The 15,026-nt window shown below is 42.2% G+C and overlaps 1 protein-coding gene across 1 annotated transcript in view; it reads right to left on the bottom strand.

Annotated features, from left to right (window-relative positions):
• The window catches only part of MYOM1 (myomesin 1), a 111,052-nt gene that overhangs the window by 39,574 nt on the left and 56,452 nt on the right, over positions 1 to 15,026 (bottom strand). Inside the window, exons 15-20 of the mRNA XM_080936369.1 lie at positions 13,459 to 13,642; positions 12,959 to 13,133; positions 10,468 to 10,589; positions 8,909 to 9,199; positions 7,033 to 7,229; positions 2,006 to 2,132 (exon numbers count right to left, since the gene is read on the bottom strand). Of these exons, the coding sequence (XP_080792495.1) occupies positions 2,006 to 2,132; positions 7,033 to 7,229; positions 8,909 to 9,199; positions 10,468 to 10,589; positions 12,959 to 13,133; positions 13,459 to 13,642 (1,096 nt within the window). The remainder of the gene's footprint in view (positions 1 to 2,005; positions 2,133 to 7,032; positions 7,230 to 8,908; positions 9,200 to 10,467; positions 10,590 to 12,958; positions 13,134 to 13,458; positions 13,643 to 15,026) is intronic.

Genomic DNA, 15,026 nt, shown 5'->3' with positions numbered 1-15,026 from the left:
ACACACAGTCCCCACTTCTTTCAGCGACTCTAAGGGGAACTAGCACACACTTCACAGGAGTCTTGACAACCTACAACGTGTGCTGTGTGTAGACTCTAAACTCTGATGTCACCATGTGTATTTTTGTGTGACCACTGGCTGCTATTAAGTGCACATTTCTTTTTTCTTTCAAATAAACAACTCCTGTCTAATCAACCAATCAGAACCACCTGAAGTGACTCACAGTGACTTAACATCAACTGCAAACACTGACATGCCTCGTTAGGTTTCAGCATTGCTCGACTGGTGGTTCAATATTTGCCTTCTCACTTACTTTGGTTTAGCAATTTCAAATATGTACCGTTCTTGTTTTCCAGTATCTTCTATGGAAATATATTTAAACATTAGCATCAAATAGTATGGCATAATCTGCTCAGCAAAGGGCTTTAGAGAACTTGGTTATCCTTGCGGCCAGTGGGCAGCTAGCCCCTCTACAGGTGGGAATGGGTGCTGTTGTGTCACTGCAGGGAAGAGGAAGCCACATCTCAAGTCCTGATTCCTGCCACTTACTTGTTCGCCTTGTGACTCTCCATGTGTCATTTAACTTGTACCCCAGGTTAGTCACCTTCACAATGGAAGGAAGACATGGTGCTTATACTGTGTTCTGGGACAGCTTCTGACCTGCTTGCCCAACTAAGTCAAGGATTCATCAGGTGGTTGATGGGGTGTTTCTTTACTGAGCCCAACCTGCAACTTTCTTGTCAATATGGCTACTTTGTGTGTGCCTTTAGTACACACTCGATCACAACTGCTAAGTCTGTATGCAGTCACATTTGACTTTGAGAGTGACAAGAATTTGGAAACAGATCCACCTGAGTGACAATGGCAAAAAGGACTTTTTAACACCTGGCTCAAAGGCAGGTGTTTGCATATCTGCTGATGTCCAACAAGCCCCGAAACTCTTGTTTCTTTTGCTATCTTTTTATTCACATTTGGAAGAAGTCAAGCGGGAGGTGTTGCTGAGCAGGGCGCTGTGGTTCAGGGTTCCAAACAGAAGAAAGGTAGCAGATGGGTGGGGTGGGCAGGGTGGCTGCCCACACAGGTTGCCTTCCTGTGATCTGCAGTGTTCACACAATCTTTGATGCTATCATGACAGTTGTTTCATATGTTGATTATTAAACCTAGGAGTTATGTGTCATTCAGAACATTTGGGTCAGAAATCAATACCAAAATGAGAAGGAAAATTAAACCATCTACCATGTGCCCATTACTGGTTGGGACCTTAATGACTTAGTAAAAGTCTGTTAATAGTCAATGTTTGTATGTGTTTGGTTTTATGGCACCATATGAGACATAAGCATAGGTAGGTTTATCTGCTTACTTCTTTTCTCTCTTCCTCTTGTATCCAGCTACCGCCATGATAACCTCCAAAACAGACTACTTGCTAGTCAGATTCCCTGGTGCTGAGGGAAGGGTGTGGTATGTGAATAATACAGATACTATATGCTTAGACAAGGAAACCAGGCCCATTCAGGCATGATAAGCCCGCGTAGGCAACTTAGTGAAGAGCTAGAGAGGGAGGAGGACAGATAACAGGGAGACGCCACTGTCTCTGCCTGGTCTCTAGGGGACAATTTGGGAATTGGCAGGTTCGTGCTTCAGGGCAGGGGAGGACAGAGTGAAGGATGTGGAAATGGTTCTAGAAGTAAATTTGCACTGGGATATGAACCGATGCTCTTAATTAATGGCCTTTAGGAGACAAATAAAAAGTTCCCAGGTGCTCACTTGGCTCAAAGCGTGTTTCTTTCAGTCCCCCAAATAGAGCTGAGCAATGGCAGCTATGGGTTTTAGTTGAAATGGGAGCATGAAAAATTTGTTTGCAAGTTTACAATTTATCTACCAGTTTACGTTACCATGAAATATTTTAGGTAAGGATAGCTGGTGGATTCCTGCCTCTTAAGGTCATCTAGATAGCACCGTGGGCCGTTCCGACTTGCTGGAGGAATTGGCACAGTCCCCAGCTTACCGGGAACAGCAATGGTCCATTCTTCACACGTGAAGCACGCACTCACGGCGGAGGGCGCTCCCAGCCCTGCCATGTTCATTGCTGACACTTGGAACTGGTACACTGTGTTTTCCTTCAAGTCGCTAATCTATAACATGGACAACATCACAATTACCTATTTAATTTGATGTGACAAGCATCCTATAGTGATGAACATGTAATTTATTTACTTCTCATATTGGATGTATCCTCGGCTGTAGCCTGTAAGCTACACCTTTTCACTCACATTCCGGCTGTAACCTAAAGAGAATCGTCTGTAACTTCAGCTCCAGGTAATCTGACGCCCTCTTTTGGCCTCTAAGGTTACCTACATGGCCACAGTGCATGGCAGACAAGCAGGTAAACACACATACACTAAATAAAAATAAAATTCAAGAAGCAGTAGTTGTGCCAGGCGTGGCGTTGTGTAACTTTAATCTCAGCATGTAGGAGGCGGAGAGAGGTGGGTCCCTGTGGATTTGAGGCCGGCCTAGGCCAGATGGCGAGCAAGTTCCCAGTCTGTGTGGCTACATAGTATAGCCAAAGGCAACAATAAAACAAGACAAGACAGAAATAAAGAAAAGGCCTAAGTAATCTGTAATATTAAACACACAAGTCAATAACAAACAGTAGTACATGAGCCAGGAAGGGGGTAAGTGAACTAAATATTATAAGGTTTTATGTTTCCGAGATGAGAGCAAAACAAATGGAATGATACCAGATTCAAAACTTAAAAAATCAACCCCAGACCACAGGAAATGTCTCTCCAGGTAAAGTAGGAGAAGAGGAAATCATGTTAAAATATATTCAGGGCCAGTGTGATATCTCAGTGCATAAAGACGCCGCTGAGCCTGACGCCCACACAGCCATCCGTCCTCAGCACCCACAGGATGGGAAGAGACCTGACTCCCGCAAGTTGTCCTCTGACCTCCTTCCAGGTGGGAGCACAATTAATAAATGTGCACAGATGTTTTAAATACTCAAAAACAGTTAACGGATAACAGGAAAAACCAAGTTCATAATAATATGGTGATTAGCTTTAAAAACTGGTAATAAGGTTAAATATTCCTAAATATAAGCTGCCAGGCCAAGGGAACTAGTGTAATTCTATAATTCTGTTTTCTTTCTTTCTTTCTTTTTTCTTTCTTTCTTTCTTTTTTTTTTTTTTTGAGGCAGAGTCTCAGCCCAGGCTGGCCTTGAATTCCTGGCCCTCCTGCCTTTAGCTATACAGTACTAGGATTGTACACTTACACCACATGACTTAATCTCTAAAATACACAAAAAGCATAAAGATACAGAAAGACTGAAAATTAAATAAGAAGTTACAAGCCAACTAAACTAAACTTTTAAACACCAACTAAAAGAAGAGCCTTTTCATTAGCATGTGTAATTGAAAACACTGCCTTTAGGGCAAAACTTACCATTAGCAAGAAAGACTCACTTTGTCTTCACGTAATGTCATCTCGAAATACATAAAGCAACATTTTACATGAGCAAGTTTTCTGGTGAGACGATCCCAATTTTCTCTTCCTGTACTATTCATGCCATTCATTGGTATAAAAGTCTAGCTACTCTCAGGATAATCTTACTAACACTGCAGCAAGAAGCTTAGGTGACAATTAACAACAAAATCTAATATATATATATATATATATATACATATATATGTTTCAAACAGTTACAGGTTTTTATTCAATTAGTTGACTATACTAAGGAGAAATAGTGTGTGACCACTCTGACTCATTTTTTCTTAAAAAAAAAATTCAAATTCACTTTTAACAAACAAAGACTAAAATAGAAGTCTCCTTTATCTGGTAATACTGGTTACAAAGTAACTATAGCAAATGTAATGCTGATGTTGGAATGTTTTGTGAGGTAAACACCAACGACTGGTGTCCTGGTCCAGTGATAAAGTGCTTATGAGGCCCTAGCTCCCGGCCTTAGCACTTCAAAAACAAAACAAAACAAATAAACAAACAAACCAAAGAAACTAGGGTTGTGTGATGGCACGTGCCTATAACCCCAGTACTCAGATGTGAGGCAGGAGGATTGCTGCAAGTTCTAGGCCAGTCTGGGTTACACAGTAAAACTGCCTATCAAAAAATGAAACAGATAAGCAAACAGATAAACAAAAACCCCAAATGATCTCCTTTGTAACGTCAACATCGCCATTCCTGTTCGAGGCTGTAGGTAGAAAGGAACACAGAACAGGAAGCATATGGTGTAAAGTTTGGAAGTGAAGAAGTAAATGGATTACTTGAATTTGATAGGACCATTTCTAGGAGGTTCCCAAAAAACATATACATTCATTTTTAAATTAGCAAAAATTAAAATAGCCATATGTGAAAATCAGATTGTTATTTGTATTTTTTATTTCTGTGAATTGTCCTTTGATCTCCACATGTGTGCCCCCCACACAAATGGAGGAAACTATTAATGCTCAAGGGCTGGATGAATCAATACATTTACTATGTCAGTTACTCTTCAACATACAGATAAATTCTATGCACCTTCCATCAGAATTCTAACAGGTTCTGGTTTAACTTACTACTTTTCCTCATACTTTGTCTTTGTTTTTCTTTTTTTTTTTCTTTTGGTCAAACGTAGTAGAAACCTAATTCTGTAATTTATACCAAGGGACGAAGAGCTAAGAGTAACCCTTAAAGCACAAGGGATCGGGAGGACGGGTCACTTGCCCTGAAGCTGTGCTGACTGGACTAGTGGACTGTTAGTTCAGAGGTGGACACACTGACCAATGTGGAGGAGGCAGAGCACAGGACAGACATGAGTACGAGGAACCATGAGAAAGGGAGGAGTCTCACTAGGTGCTTCTGGAACCGGAAGTTGATTTTGGCTCACAACACATACAAACTTCAAAGGTGAATTAGCAACTGAAATATGAGCGTCTGCAAGGCTTCTAGAACATAACCAAGTGCAGAATCTCTGTGACTAGCATAAGGGAGGCCTTTCTGCTAAGAGCCACATGTTCACCGATTGTGTTCATAGCACTAGGGTTTGCTGCAGGTCAGGAGGGAAACCATGAGGAAAATGAGCAAGACTTGAATGGGCATAGCAGAGTATACAAAAATGAAGCCTGCATACAGGAAAAGACCTTGGAACTCATTTGACACTCAAATGATCAAAACTGAGAATGTTTGAATAGACAAATGTGGACAAGGATGCAGACCAAGGATTCCACACACTTCAGGAAGCAGTAGAGAGCTGTGCATAAGAGGGGACAACTAACAGTTTCTAACTCAACCTAGTGCCCATGTGTATTCGCACACACGTATAACTCATTGCTACTGATGTAGCTAAAAACTGCAACTGGAACTTTTATTCTGTTTAATTGTCATCTCTGAGTCTTACTGCCTCAGCCTGCCTACCTAGCTCAGTCCTGGAATCTTCTAGGCTCTGCAATCTAATCTAGGCCTAGAAGGTTTTCAGCCTCTGAGACTTGCTGCTCACCCCTTCCTAGTTCTTTCTGATGTCTGGCTGGTTGATTCACCTCAGCTGTTCCGGCTCGAACTCTTCTTGAAGCTGATTAATTCAATCAGGCTTCTCTCTCGCTCTCAGCCTCTGACTGTTTGCTCTGCTCGGTCTTAAACTCACTCTGGCGATCTGTTGTAACCTGGCTCCTCCTCATTCTCTTGCTCCTCTGGTCTTCAGCTGTGTCTAGCTTGCTATTTCGCTGCAACCTGCTCCCTCTTACTGCCCTGGTGAAACTGCCTCCTTCCTCTCCATGCTTTTCTTAAACAGCTTCTCTTTCCTGTCTGTTCTGTGAGGGTTGAGTACATCCTATTACCTATTCTGTCAAATCTCTCTCTGTTCATCTTTTCTGCCTCTCAATTAGATGCCACTTTCAAACATGCGTTCTTCCTTCTACAAGCTAACTTTACCTTTATGCTTGGGATTAAAGAGGTATACTAAGGGCGAGTTTTTATTCCAACCAGAAGGATTAAAGGTGAGTGCTAGGGGCTGAACCACACCGCAATCAGAAAAGGGGTTTTTCAGTAAGTAACACAATTTCAGGGTTCACAGTGTGATCGAATTTTTATCTTGCAACAGCAACAAAAATTTATAAGTGATTGGCAAGGGTATGGAGGGCATATTATGGTATAGCTGTTTGGTGGAATACCGTATGCAATGAGAAGCTGTGCACAGCAACATGGAGGTACAGCTTTGTAGCTGAGTGTGGTGGTGCCACCTATAGTACTGGTACCTCAATGGATGAGGTAATAGGATTACAAGTTTGAGTCAGCCTGGGCTACCTAACAAGAACCTATGACAGAAAATAAAAACAACTGTTTTCTGTTAGCATTCCTAGTCAGCGTTTGATATGTCATAGATTTCAAATGTTAAGTAGAAACAGTGTGGTGCTGATTTCAACGTCGGGTATTCCCTGACCTGGCCTGACCTTGTTCTGGACTCTTACTGTGTCTGTGTCTGTGAGTGCTGGACTTAGCAAATGGACCTAGCAGGTGATGCTCTTAGAGTGTTCAACAGCTGAGCCAACATAAAGAGTCTGAGGCACCTGTGACAGGCAGAGCTGTGAAGTCCCATCCCACCCCCACTGACAGGAGTTCCTCCCCACTCCACAACACATGCTCTTCTTTCTGGGTGTAAGAGCCACTATTATATGGAACACACCATATAGAGGAAGGTCAAGTAAGCTGGCCAGTCATCATGATTTTAACAGTGAAAATTAACAACAAACAAACAAGCCAGAGATATTGGATCTAGCAATGTTTGAAGCTAGTGACATATAGTAACAGCTATTTTACAGGTTTTAAAAGAAAAAAAAACTAGTTTTCACAATAAATGCATATTTTGTGGTACATAGTCTTAGAAAATTATGCTTACGTGTATGAAACAGAAAATATAAGTCCTGCTTGGCTAGACTGATCTGATCTACCAAGGGGTATGCCAGTGTTCACAACGAACATGCTCGTGCAAGCATTTCTCCATTCACAGGTTTCGTCACGCCACACAGAGACGTGCTTGCTCACCTTGTACGCTGCATCGCTGATGGCCTTGATGTTGGCTTCCCTCCATTTTCCTGGTACCCCACCAACCACCTCACGATAGTTCACGTAATAGCCTGTAATCTCCGCCCCTCCGGTCGACTCTGGCTGTTTCCATCCAAGAACCATTGAGTCCCGAAAACTTTCAAGACAAGTGATGTCATGGGGCGGAGATGGCACCGCTGTCACGAGACGAATAGCTCATGAGTACGAGAGATGCATTTCTGAGTCTGAACACATTCACCATCCTGGCCTGGCACCATGTAAGAGGGCACTAGACATAGAATGCAATGAAAATGTGAGGTGGCTCTGAAACTTGGCATCTGGCTTGGTGTTCAAGAAAAAAAATAGACACTGAAAAAGTGTATTGAAATCATCAAACTAAGATTTAAAAAAAAATCTGTCTGGAGAAATGTTATGTCCTCAACGAAGTGATCTTCTCCCCATAAGACAGAATATTCCCCTCAGGAATCTACACGATATTGTCCTGAGGTTTGTCTTTATTTGGCCTCTGCTGACAATCGAATTTGTACATAGTTTGGTTTCACTTGTTTATCTTCTCTACATGGCTCCAAATGGTTTGGATTCACAGCCCCGTCCTGGTACACGTTGCGTGTACTCCAGCCAGGAAAATACCCTGGAGTTCTGTCAATACACCCTTAAAAATTATTTTCCAGCACAAGGCACAATTTGCCATATGTCTTATTCTTGGTAGATACATGTTTATCACAGTAATTCTAACTCCTGTGCTTTTAAATTCCTGGTGTTTCACACATAAGGCTAGGTAGCTATCGCTGCATTTGCTAGTGCCCAGCTAGAAAAAAAAAATCTAAAGGATATTTCAAAAGTCCTTGTATATTTGCATGGCTTTGCCAGTCCCCTTTACGTTTGGCCACTGAAATGATAGTTTTCAATAAGAAAAATATGCGGTGACAGCAAGAAGTCCTCAGGTGTGCAGTACATCAGGGTACTTTCAGGTATCTGTTTGAGTTATAAGAGTTACATAAGTTATCTCATTCCTATTCAAAGCAACTGTTGAGACCAAGATGACCTTTTTAATAAAACATTTAACTCACGTGTACACATGAGTGTGTGTGTGTGTGTGTGTGTGTCCTATTTCAGAACACTTATGAAGACTACCCACTTATTCTTGTTTAGTGACATAAATAGGCTTGAAAACAAGAAAGTAGAGGAGATATGAAAGCTGGAGCGAAGCAGAGATTGGGGATGGACAAAAGACACTTAAAATTTATCAGTGCTTTTTATACGATGCATTGTCTCCCAGAACACACTGACCCAAAGCCCCCACCCAGTTCATAATTAGCTTTCTAACACATAATCTCCCATGAGTCCATTCTAGGAAGGAGTATTTGAGGATGTAGATCTCTGTGACTATAATACTACACCAAGCTTTCTATATATGCCTAGAACTAGTGATTTGAATAAAATATAAACAGTTGCTTAAAAGCCTGAGGCTGAATGATGGGAATGAATAACTTCATCAGGAAATATTTTCCTGAGCATGAACATGTCAAAGAGCTACACATGACCTGGTTGGTCATCAAGTCCTTCCTACCCTCATGTCTAGGGTGTAGAGTATCTTCCTGACTAACTCCCCTTCATCCAAAAGGTCCTGTAAACATTTTGTCATTGTTAAGCCTAAGAAATAACATATAAACACCAACCCCACAAGGTGACACTGACAGTGTATCAGATCAAAGCATGTTGAATGACTGACAGAAACACAAATTCAGAAGCAACATTGAGGCATGAACACAGAGGAAGCGTGTGATCCAGACAATGAGGGGTGAGAGCAATGATGGAGACAGATGGATGAAGAGCTGGACTCAGCAGTTCTCACCTACTGGATCCTTCTTCTTTTTCGGGGGCTCAGATTTACTTTGCTCCTCAGGAGCTACCTCGAGGGGTGGCGGGCTGAGCTCCTCCTGAACTGATTCACTTACTTTACTTACTTCTTTCTGGCCCCGGCTGGAAGGGCTACTGGGTGGTGAAGGTTTATTAGGTTTGCTACTGAGCAAAGCATCTTTTTGAGAGGTTGGTGGGGAGGCTCCATTCATGGCCCCCCTGGAGTCTGTTAGTCCACCAGGCGTATCACTCAGTTGAGGCCACACATCTGGAGACACTCCTCCCCCTACAGTCACCAGACAATAACAGAAACAACATGAGCCAGACCCTGTACACATTACTCTTGGAGCAAAACAAACATCGACATTTAGGACTGCAAGCAGAGCAAAACCAATCTTGGTTTAACAATTTACACCAGGGAACATTTCAACTTCCCCATACTGTGGAAGAAGAAGAAGAAACAAGAACACAAACAAATCACAGATAGAACAGGAACCATTTCTATTTGCAGAACCCAAAGGGTTTTAGTTTATACAGTAAAAAGCAAATTTCAGACATCTCTTGGGAGACAGATGCTCTAATATTCAACAGAATAGAGAAAGGACCACAAAGTGCAGAGACACAAAATTAAAGACACTAACTGTGTACAGTTATATAAATGAAGGCTGTTAGTACAATAGTAGTGTTACACCTCCCAACCCATCAAACAGCATGTCTGCTACTGTACACCTGACAGCAACGCCAGAGAAGAAAGCTGACATTCAATCTGGTTGCTGTGGCAGTTCTGTTGCTGTTGGAGACAGCGTCTTGCTATGTAGCCCAGCACCGTGAGTTCATAATTCCCCTGCTTCAGCTTCCCCAGTTGTTGGGATCATACGTGTGCACCATCACACCCACCTAATATTTTTTTCAGTGATATTGAGGCTTTACAAATCTATTACTGAGATCCATACTCAATCAAATAGTCCATTCATATGTTAGCATGCTGCACATTTTATTTCTGTTTTTCTGAAATTGCTAGATCCCTTACCCACTCTATCTAAGATTGGGAGATACAACAAACATACATATAATTTCCTTTTAATGATGTTATGCTGTTGGTTAGTCTGCAGAAATGAAATATGTGCTTAAGCAACCAACCACATGTGCTTCACATGAACTTCAGCAACATGGCAATATGCTGTTAGGAAGAAGCCAGGCTCTGTTGCAGATGAAATGGTTTTTAGATACACTATGATACAAGTTATGGTGATGTACCACTTCATGGACAGGTCCCAGGATGAACATGAAGTTAGCATGGAGTTTCGTACACTGGGGAATGTCTGAGGAGACTGGAATGTGAAGATGGGAATGGTACAGGTGTAGACGCTGGTGAGTGATGAAATCTGTAAAACGTCAGCTATGGAAGGTTAGTGTCAGCTGGAGTCAGAGAAAAGGACCGTTTAATGATGGAATCATGGAGCGCAATTAGAAACTTTAAACCATTTATGGAAATGATGGAAAGTTAGAAAAATTCAGTATCTTTCTTGACCAAATTACATAAAAGGAACTTACCAATAGCAGCTTTGACCTCAATAGCTTCCGAATCCTGGGAATATTCACTAAGTCCAGCTGCGTTCACTGCTCTGACCCTGAAAATATAGCTCTGACCAGTCGTCAGTCCATGGCAGGTAAATCTAAAGGTGAAAGAAAGCTTTCAGAGTCTTTCCTAGGAGGAGCATTAGGGGACATGATTGGCAGCCTAACTGAATGATCTGGACAGCCTGGGTCGCTCTGAAAAGATTCATTTTTCAAAAAGAGGAGAAAGATACCAAGAGCTTCCAGTAATCTATGTGCCTTAGACAAGAAGGCCATGTGGGAAATTTATAAAACTCAGTGTGGGGGGGAGAGGGAGGGAGAAGGGAGGGAGGGAGAAAGGGAGGGAGAAAGGGAGGGAGAGAGAGAGAGAGAGAGAGAGAGAGAGAGAGAGAGCACATCTGGCTTCCCCTGAATATTCATCAGAAAAAGTCACAGGGAAACAATAAGATAGCACATATTAATTCTGCATAAAGATAAACTAGACAGTATTTAAAATGTCATTAGTGGGTCTAGCACAAATGAAGCACTCACTAAGTAACAGGTCTGTTGACAACATCATGGGTAACTACTTCAGGTAGATACTTAGAATGGAAGGTAATGATAAACCTGTCACAGAAACCTAGTTGCTGCTTCCTTCATGGCAGAGGAGAGAAATCGCACTGGAGTATGGTTCTGGAAGTACTGTTTAGATACAAAGCTCCAACAGTGGGCCATGGATCCATTGTAGATTCACATTTAAAACCACCACACTCCCCAGCAGCTGCTGTAGCTGTAAGTAGCATTCCATGAATCACTGTAGCAGGAAAATCAGCCCTGAAGACTGTAACCCAAAGGAGATAACAATTCTGCTGATGACACTATTACCACTTGCTGTTCAAATATTCAATAAAGGAAGCAGTGTCCTTCTGTTTAGGTACCTTCAAGCTGGTTTGGATATGAAGATGAATAACACACTGTCTGCCTTTCACTGGCTCCTGCTTTTTTTTTTTTTTTTTTTTTTTTTTTGTTAAAGGTAGATGCTGGGCTCCTGGACTTCTCAATGCCCCAGGACAGAAATGGAGTGCACAGACATTTCAGTCCAAGAAGTAAATGTCCCGAGAACCTGCTGCCTTGCCCTTAATCTGGTGATCTCCGGCTTCTCAGGCACTGCTTCATCTGATGCTCTGTGTCTGTGGCCTCGGGAAAGGGCCCAGTAGAAGCTGCCCAACAAGCCCATCAGATACTTTCTAGGGACACTTCTCAGAATGGCCCTAAACTAAAGCAGGCTTGGCTTGGCTGGTTGAGAAAACAATTAAAAGCAAGAGAAAAACCCAACTTTCCCACATTGAAAACAGGTACAAAGAGGTGACAAACTATCCAAATGTCCTGTTTCTTTTTTTTTTTTCCTTTAAAAATTTTTATTGGATATTTTGTGTATTTATACTTCAAATGTTACCCCCTTCTCCCCCTGATCCTATGAAGATGCTCCCACTCACACCTCATCAGCCTGAAATTCCCCTGCACTGGAAAAATGAGCCTCCCATGGATGCCAGACAATGCCATCCTCTGTGCATATGCATCTGGAGCCATGGGTCCCTCCGTTGTACTCATTGCTTGGTGGTTTAGTCCATGGGAGCTCTTAGAGATTTGGTTGGTTGATAATGTTGTTCTTCCCATGGGGTTGCAAACCCTTTCATCTACTTTTTTCTATTGGATATTCTCTGCATTTACATTTCATTGGATCCTGATTTTATGGGATTTTTCCGTCTTCTTGATCCCAGGCTTAATCATGTTGATGTTCAGAATCTGTAAAGTACTGATAGTCTGTTCTCTGTTCTTTTAAAATACCAAGGTATACACATCTAATTGAACATGTTAGGTCCTTAGAGTCTAATATTACTTGTATATGAAGGAACACTGAGTATCAATGGAAAGAAAATAATCAAAAGAATCAGGGAAGAACTAAAAATAAACTTTTAGGTGGTATTTTATGTTTCTTTTAAGTGTTTGGCATTACAAGTCCCTTTTCCCAAATATATTACAGTAGCCATACTCACATTTAAGTTCATTTGGCTAGTTAAAGTAAATATGTATATGTATTCTTCATTTTAAAATTATATCTATATGTTTGGGTTGTGCCTGTATATGGAAATGCCCATAGAGGTCAGAAGAGACTGTCAGACTCCCGGAAGCTGGAGTTACAGGGGGTTAAAGCCCCCAATGTGGGTACTAGGAATTGAACTGAAGGTCTCTGCAAGACTTCGACTGCTTAATCATCTCTCTAGCCCTTTGTGTGTGTGTGTGTGTGTATCTGTTTCTCTCATTGTGTGTGTGTATGTATTTTTCCACTGGATGTGTGTACTACATGTAGTTATAGTGATCCTGGAACACACATGCACACATACAAGTAAACAAGTACATGAACACACACATACATGTACAAGTGCACACACACACATGTACAAGCGCACACACACACTCATATTACCGTGAGCCCTTCACTGGATTGTTGTTGCAGGGTTCCCACTTGCCAGAGCCAACCACGCTGGACTCGATGTAGTACCCAACCAGCTCTTTGGCATCTTTGGACTCCTCCCAAGAAACCACCACTGAGGTATCTGTATTTCTACTTGGGATGATTTTGCCAGGAGCTTTGGGGATGTCTGTATAAAAAAGAAAATGGTGATCAAACTGAAGGTTGTTTAAGATATTTCATCTCCATCACACATGTGGAAACATACATGCATAAATATTTTACATGATCATGTAAAACATATAGTTGCTGTGTTTTATAATGAATTGTGCTGAAGAAATATTATTTAGGAAACATATTAGTAAATGAAATGTCTACAGACACTGAAAACTATATCCACTGTTGAAACCTGTGATGTTTGCTTTGCATGAGCAAAGCCATGATATTTCATTCTTGGTTTGCAATTCTCTCTTGACACACAAAGTCACAGTTGCTCGGTCTGATCCTTCACTTACCAAGTTTGTCCCCTATGAGGGTCACTTCAGTTGTCTCTGAGGGTTCGCCAACTCCTGCTGAGTTTGAGCAGCGGACACGGAAGCGGTAAGATTTCCCCTCCACCAGGTCAAACAGAGCAAAGCGAGGAGACTTCACTGGGAGTTCTGTGTTGACACGCTGCCAGTTTTCGGTTCCCACGTCACACTGCAACATGGACAGTGACATCACTGGAGGCCCCCGAGCACACAGAGGGCCTGCACTTACTTACCTGCTGACAAGCCACCCTTTTCTGGAGCTGGTCTGGAGACGAGGTGTGGAAGGAGGGACACCTGAAGGTCACAGGATGCTGCATCCAATGCAGCCTCATAGTGTCTTAGAAACTATTTCAACACTTTGCTTCACTGTATGAGCGAGCTACCCGTCTTGGTGGGTTCAACAGACTGTCTTCAATACTTAAACCTGTGGAACATGCTTCCGGCCTGCACTCGCTACCACCTCCCCAGAAACGCCTGTGTAGGTCGTCTCCTCAGAAACTCCCCATGTAGGTCGCCTCCCCAGAAACGCCTGTGTAGGTCACCTCCCCAGAAACGCCTGTGTAGGTCGCCTCCCCAGAAACGCCTGTGTAGGTCGCCTCCCCAGAAACGCCTGTGTAGGTCACCTCCCCAGAAATGCCTGTGTAGGTCACCTCCCCAGAAACGCCTGTGTAGGTCGCCTCCCCTCACCAGTTTGGAAGAATTCAGGGCCTTCTCTTGCCACCTTGCCCTGCTTTACGAAGAGATCAGAACACTTGTCACTAGTTCAGATGTATTTGCTTATTGTCTCCTCTACCAGAAGGTACGTTCCATGAGCTCTACTGCCTCAGCCCATAAGGGCACCAAGAGTTTCCTCTCTGAGAGGAGGAACAAACATGTAAGGTAGAAATCCAAAGATGTCCCTTTGTGAAACTGTGCCTGGAGTTTAGAATAAGTTATAAAATGCTTTAAAAAAAAAAAAAAAAAACACAAACTTAAAGCGAGTCAAAGATGGAGTGGCACACGTATGTTACTTCAGAGGTGTAGTGGCACACGTATGTTACTTCAGCCCTCAGACGGCTAAAGAAGGAGGAAAGGCATGAGTCTGAAGACACACTGGGCTACAGTGACTTCCAGGCGAGCAGACTCAATCTCAAAAAAAAAAAAAAAAAAAAAAAAAAAAAAAAAAAAAAATTTAGGTAGAGAATGAATGCATAAATTCTATTCCTACAGTGACTTGGAAACCCTGGAATGAAGATGTGAGTTTACAAGTTGACAGGACAGGACACAGTCTGAAGACAAGTCAAAGACCTTTCTCCAACCCCATGCTCTGCTCATGGTTAGCAGAAGCACAAATTCTGTTTCTCTTGCCTGAGTTTGTTACAGGTTAAAAATTGTTTTCAACATAATCTTCCAGAAATCTGTATTTTGTGATAGGCAGACAGGCTATCAAAGATGACACAGAAGTTTCCAGTACACTATTCAGTGTAATTTCTGTTGACTTGACATGATTCAGGAGCATGGCAGAAGGGACCCAAAGGGTCTGGTCCCAGCTAGTAATGAGCTAGATGACCTTG

The sequence above is a fragment of the Micromys minutus genome (genome assembly GCF_963924665.1).
Source record: "Micromys minutus genome assembly, chromosome: 23".
In the NCBI taxonomy this organism is placed as follows: domain Eukaryota; kingdom Metazoa; phylum Chordata; class Mammalia; order Rodentia; family Muridae; genus Micromys; species Micromys minutus.
This window is presented reverse-complemented; position numbering and strand designations above follow the sequence as displayed.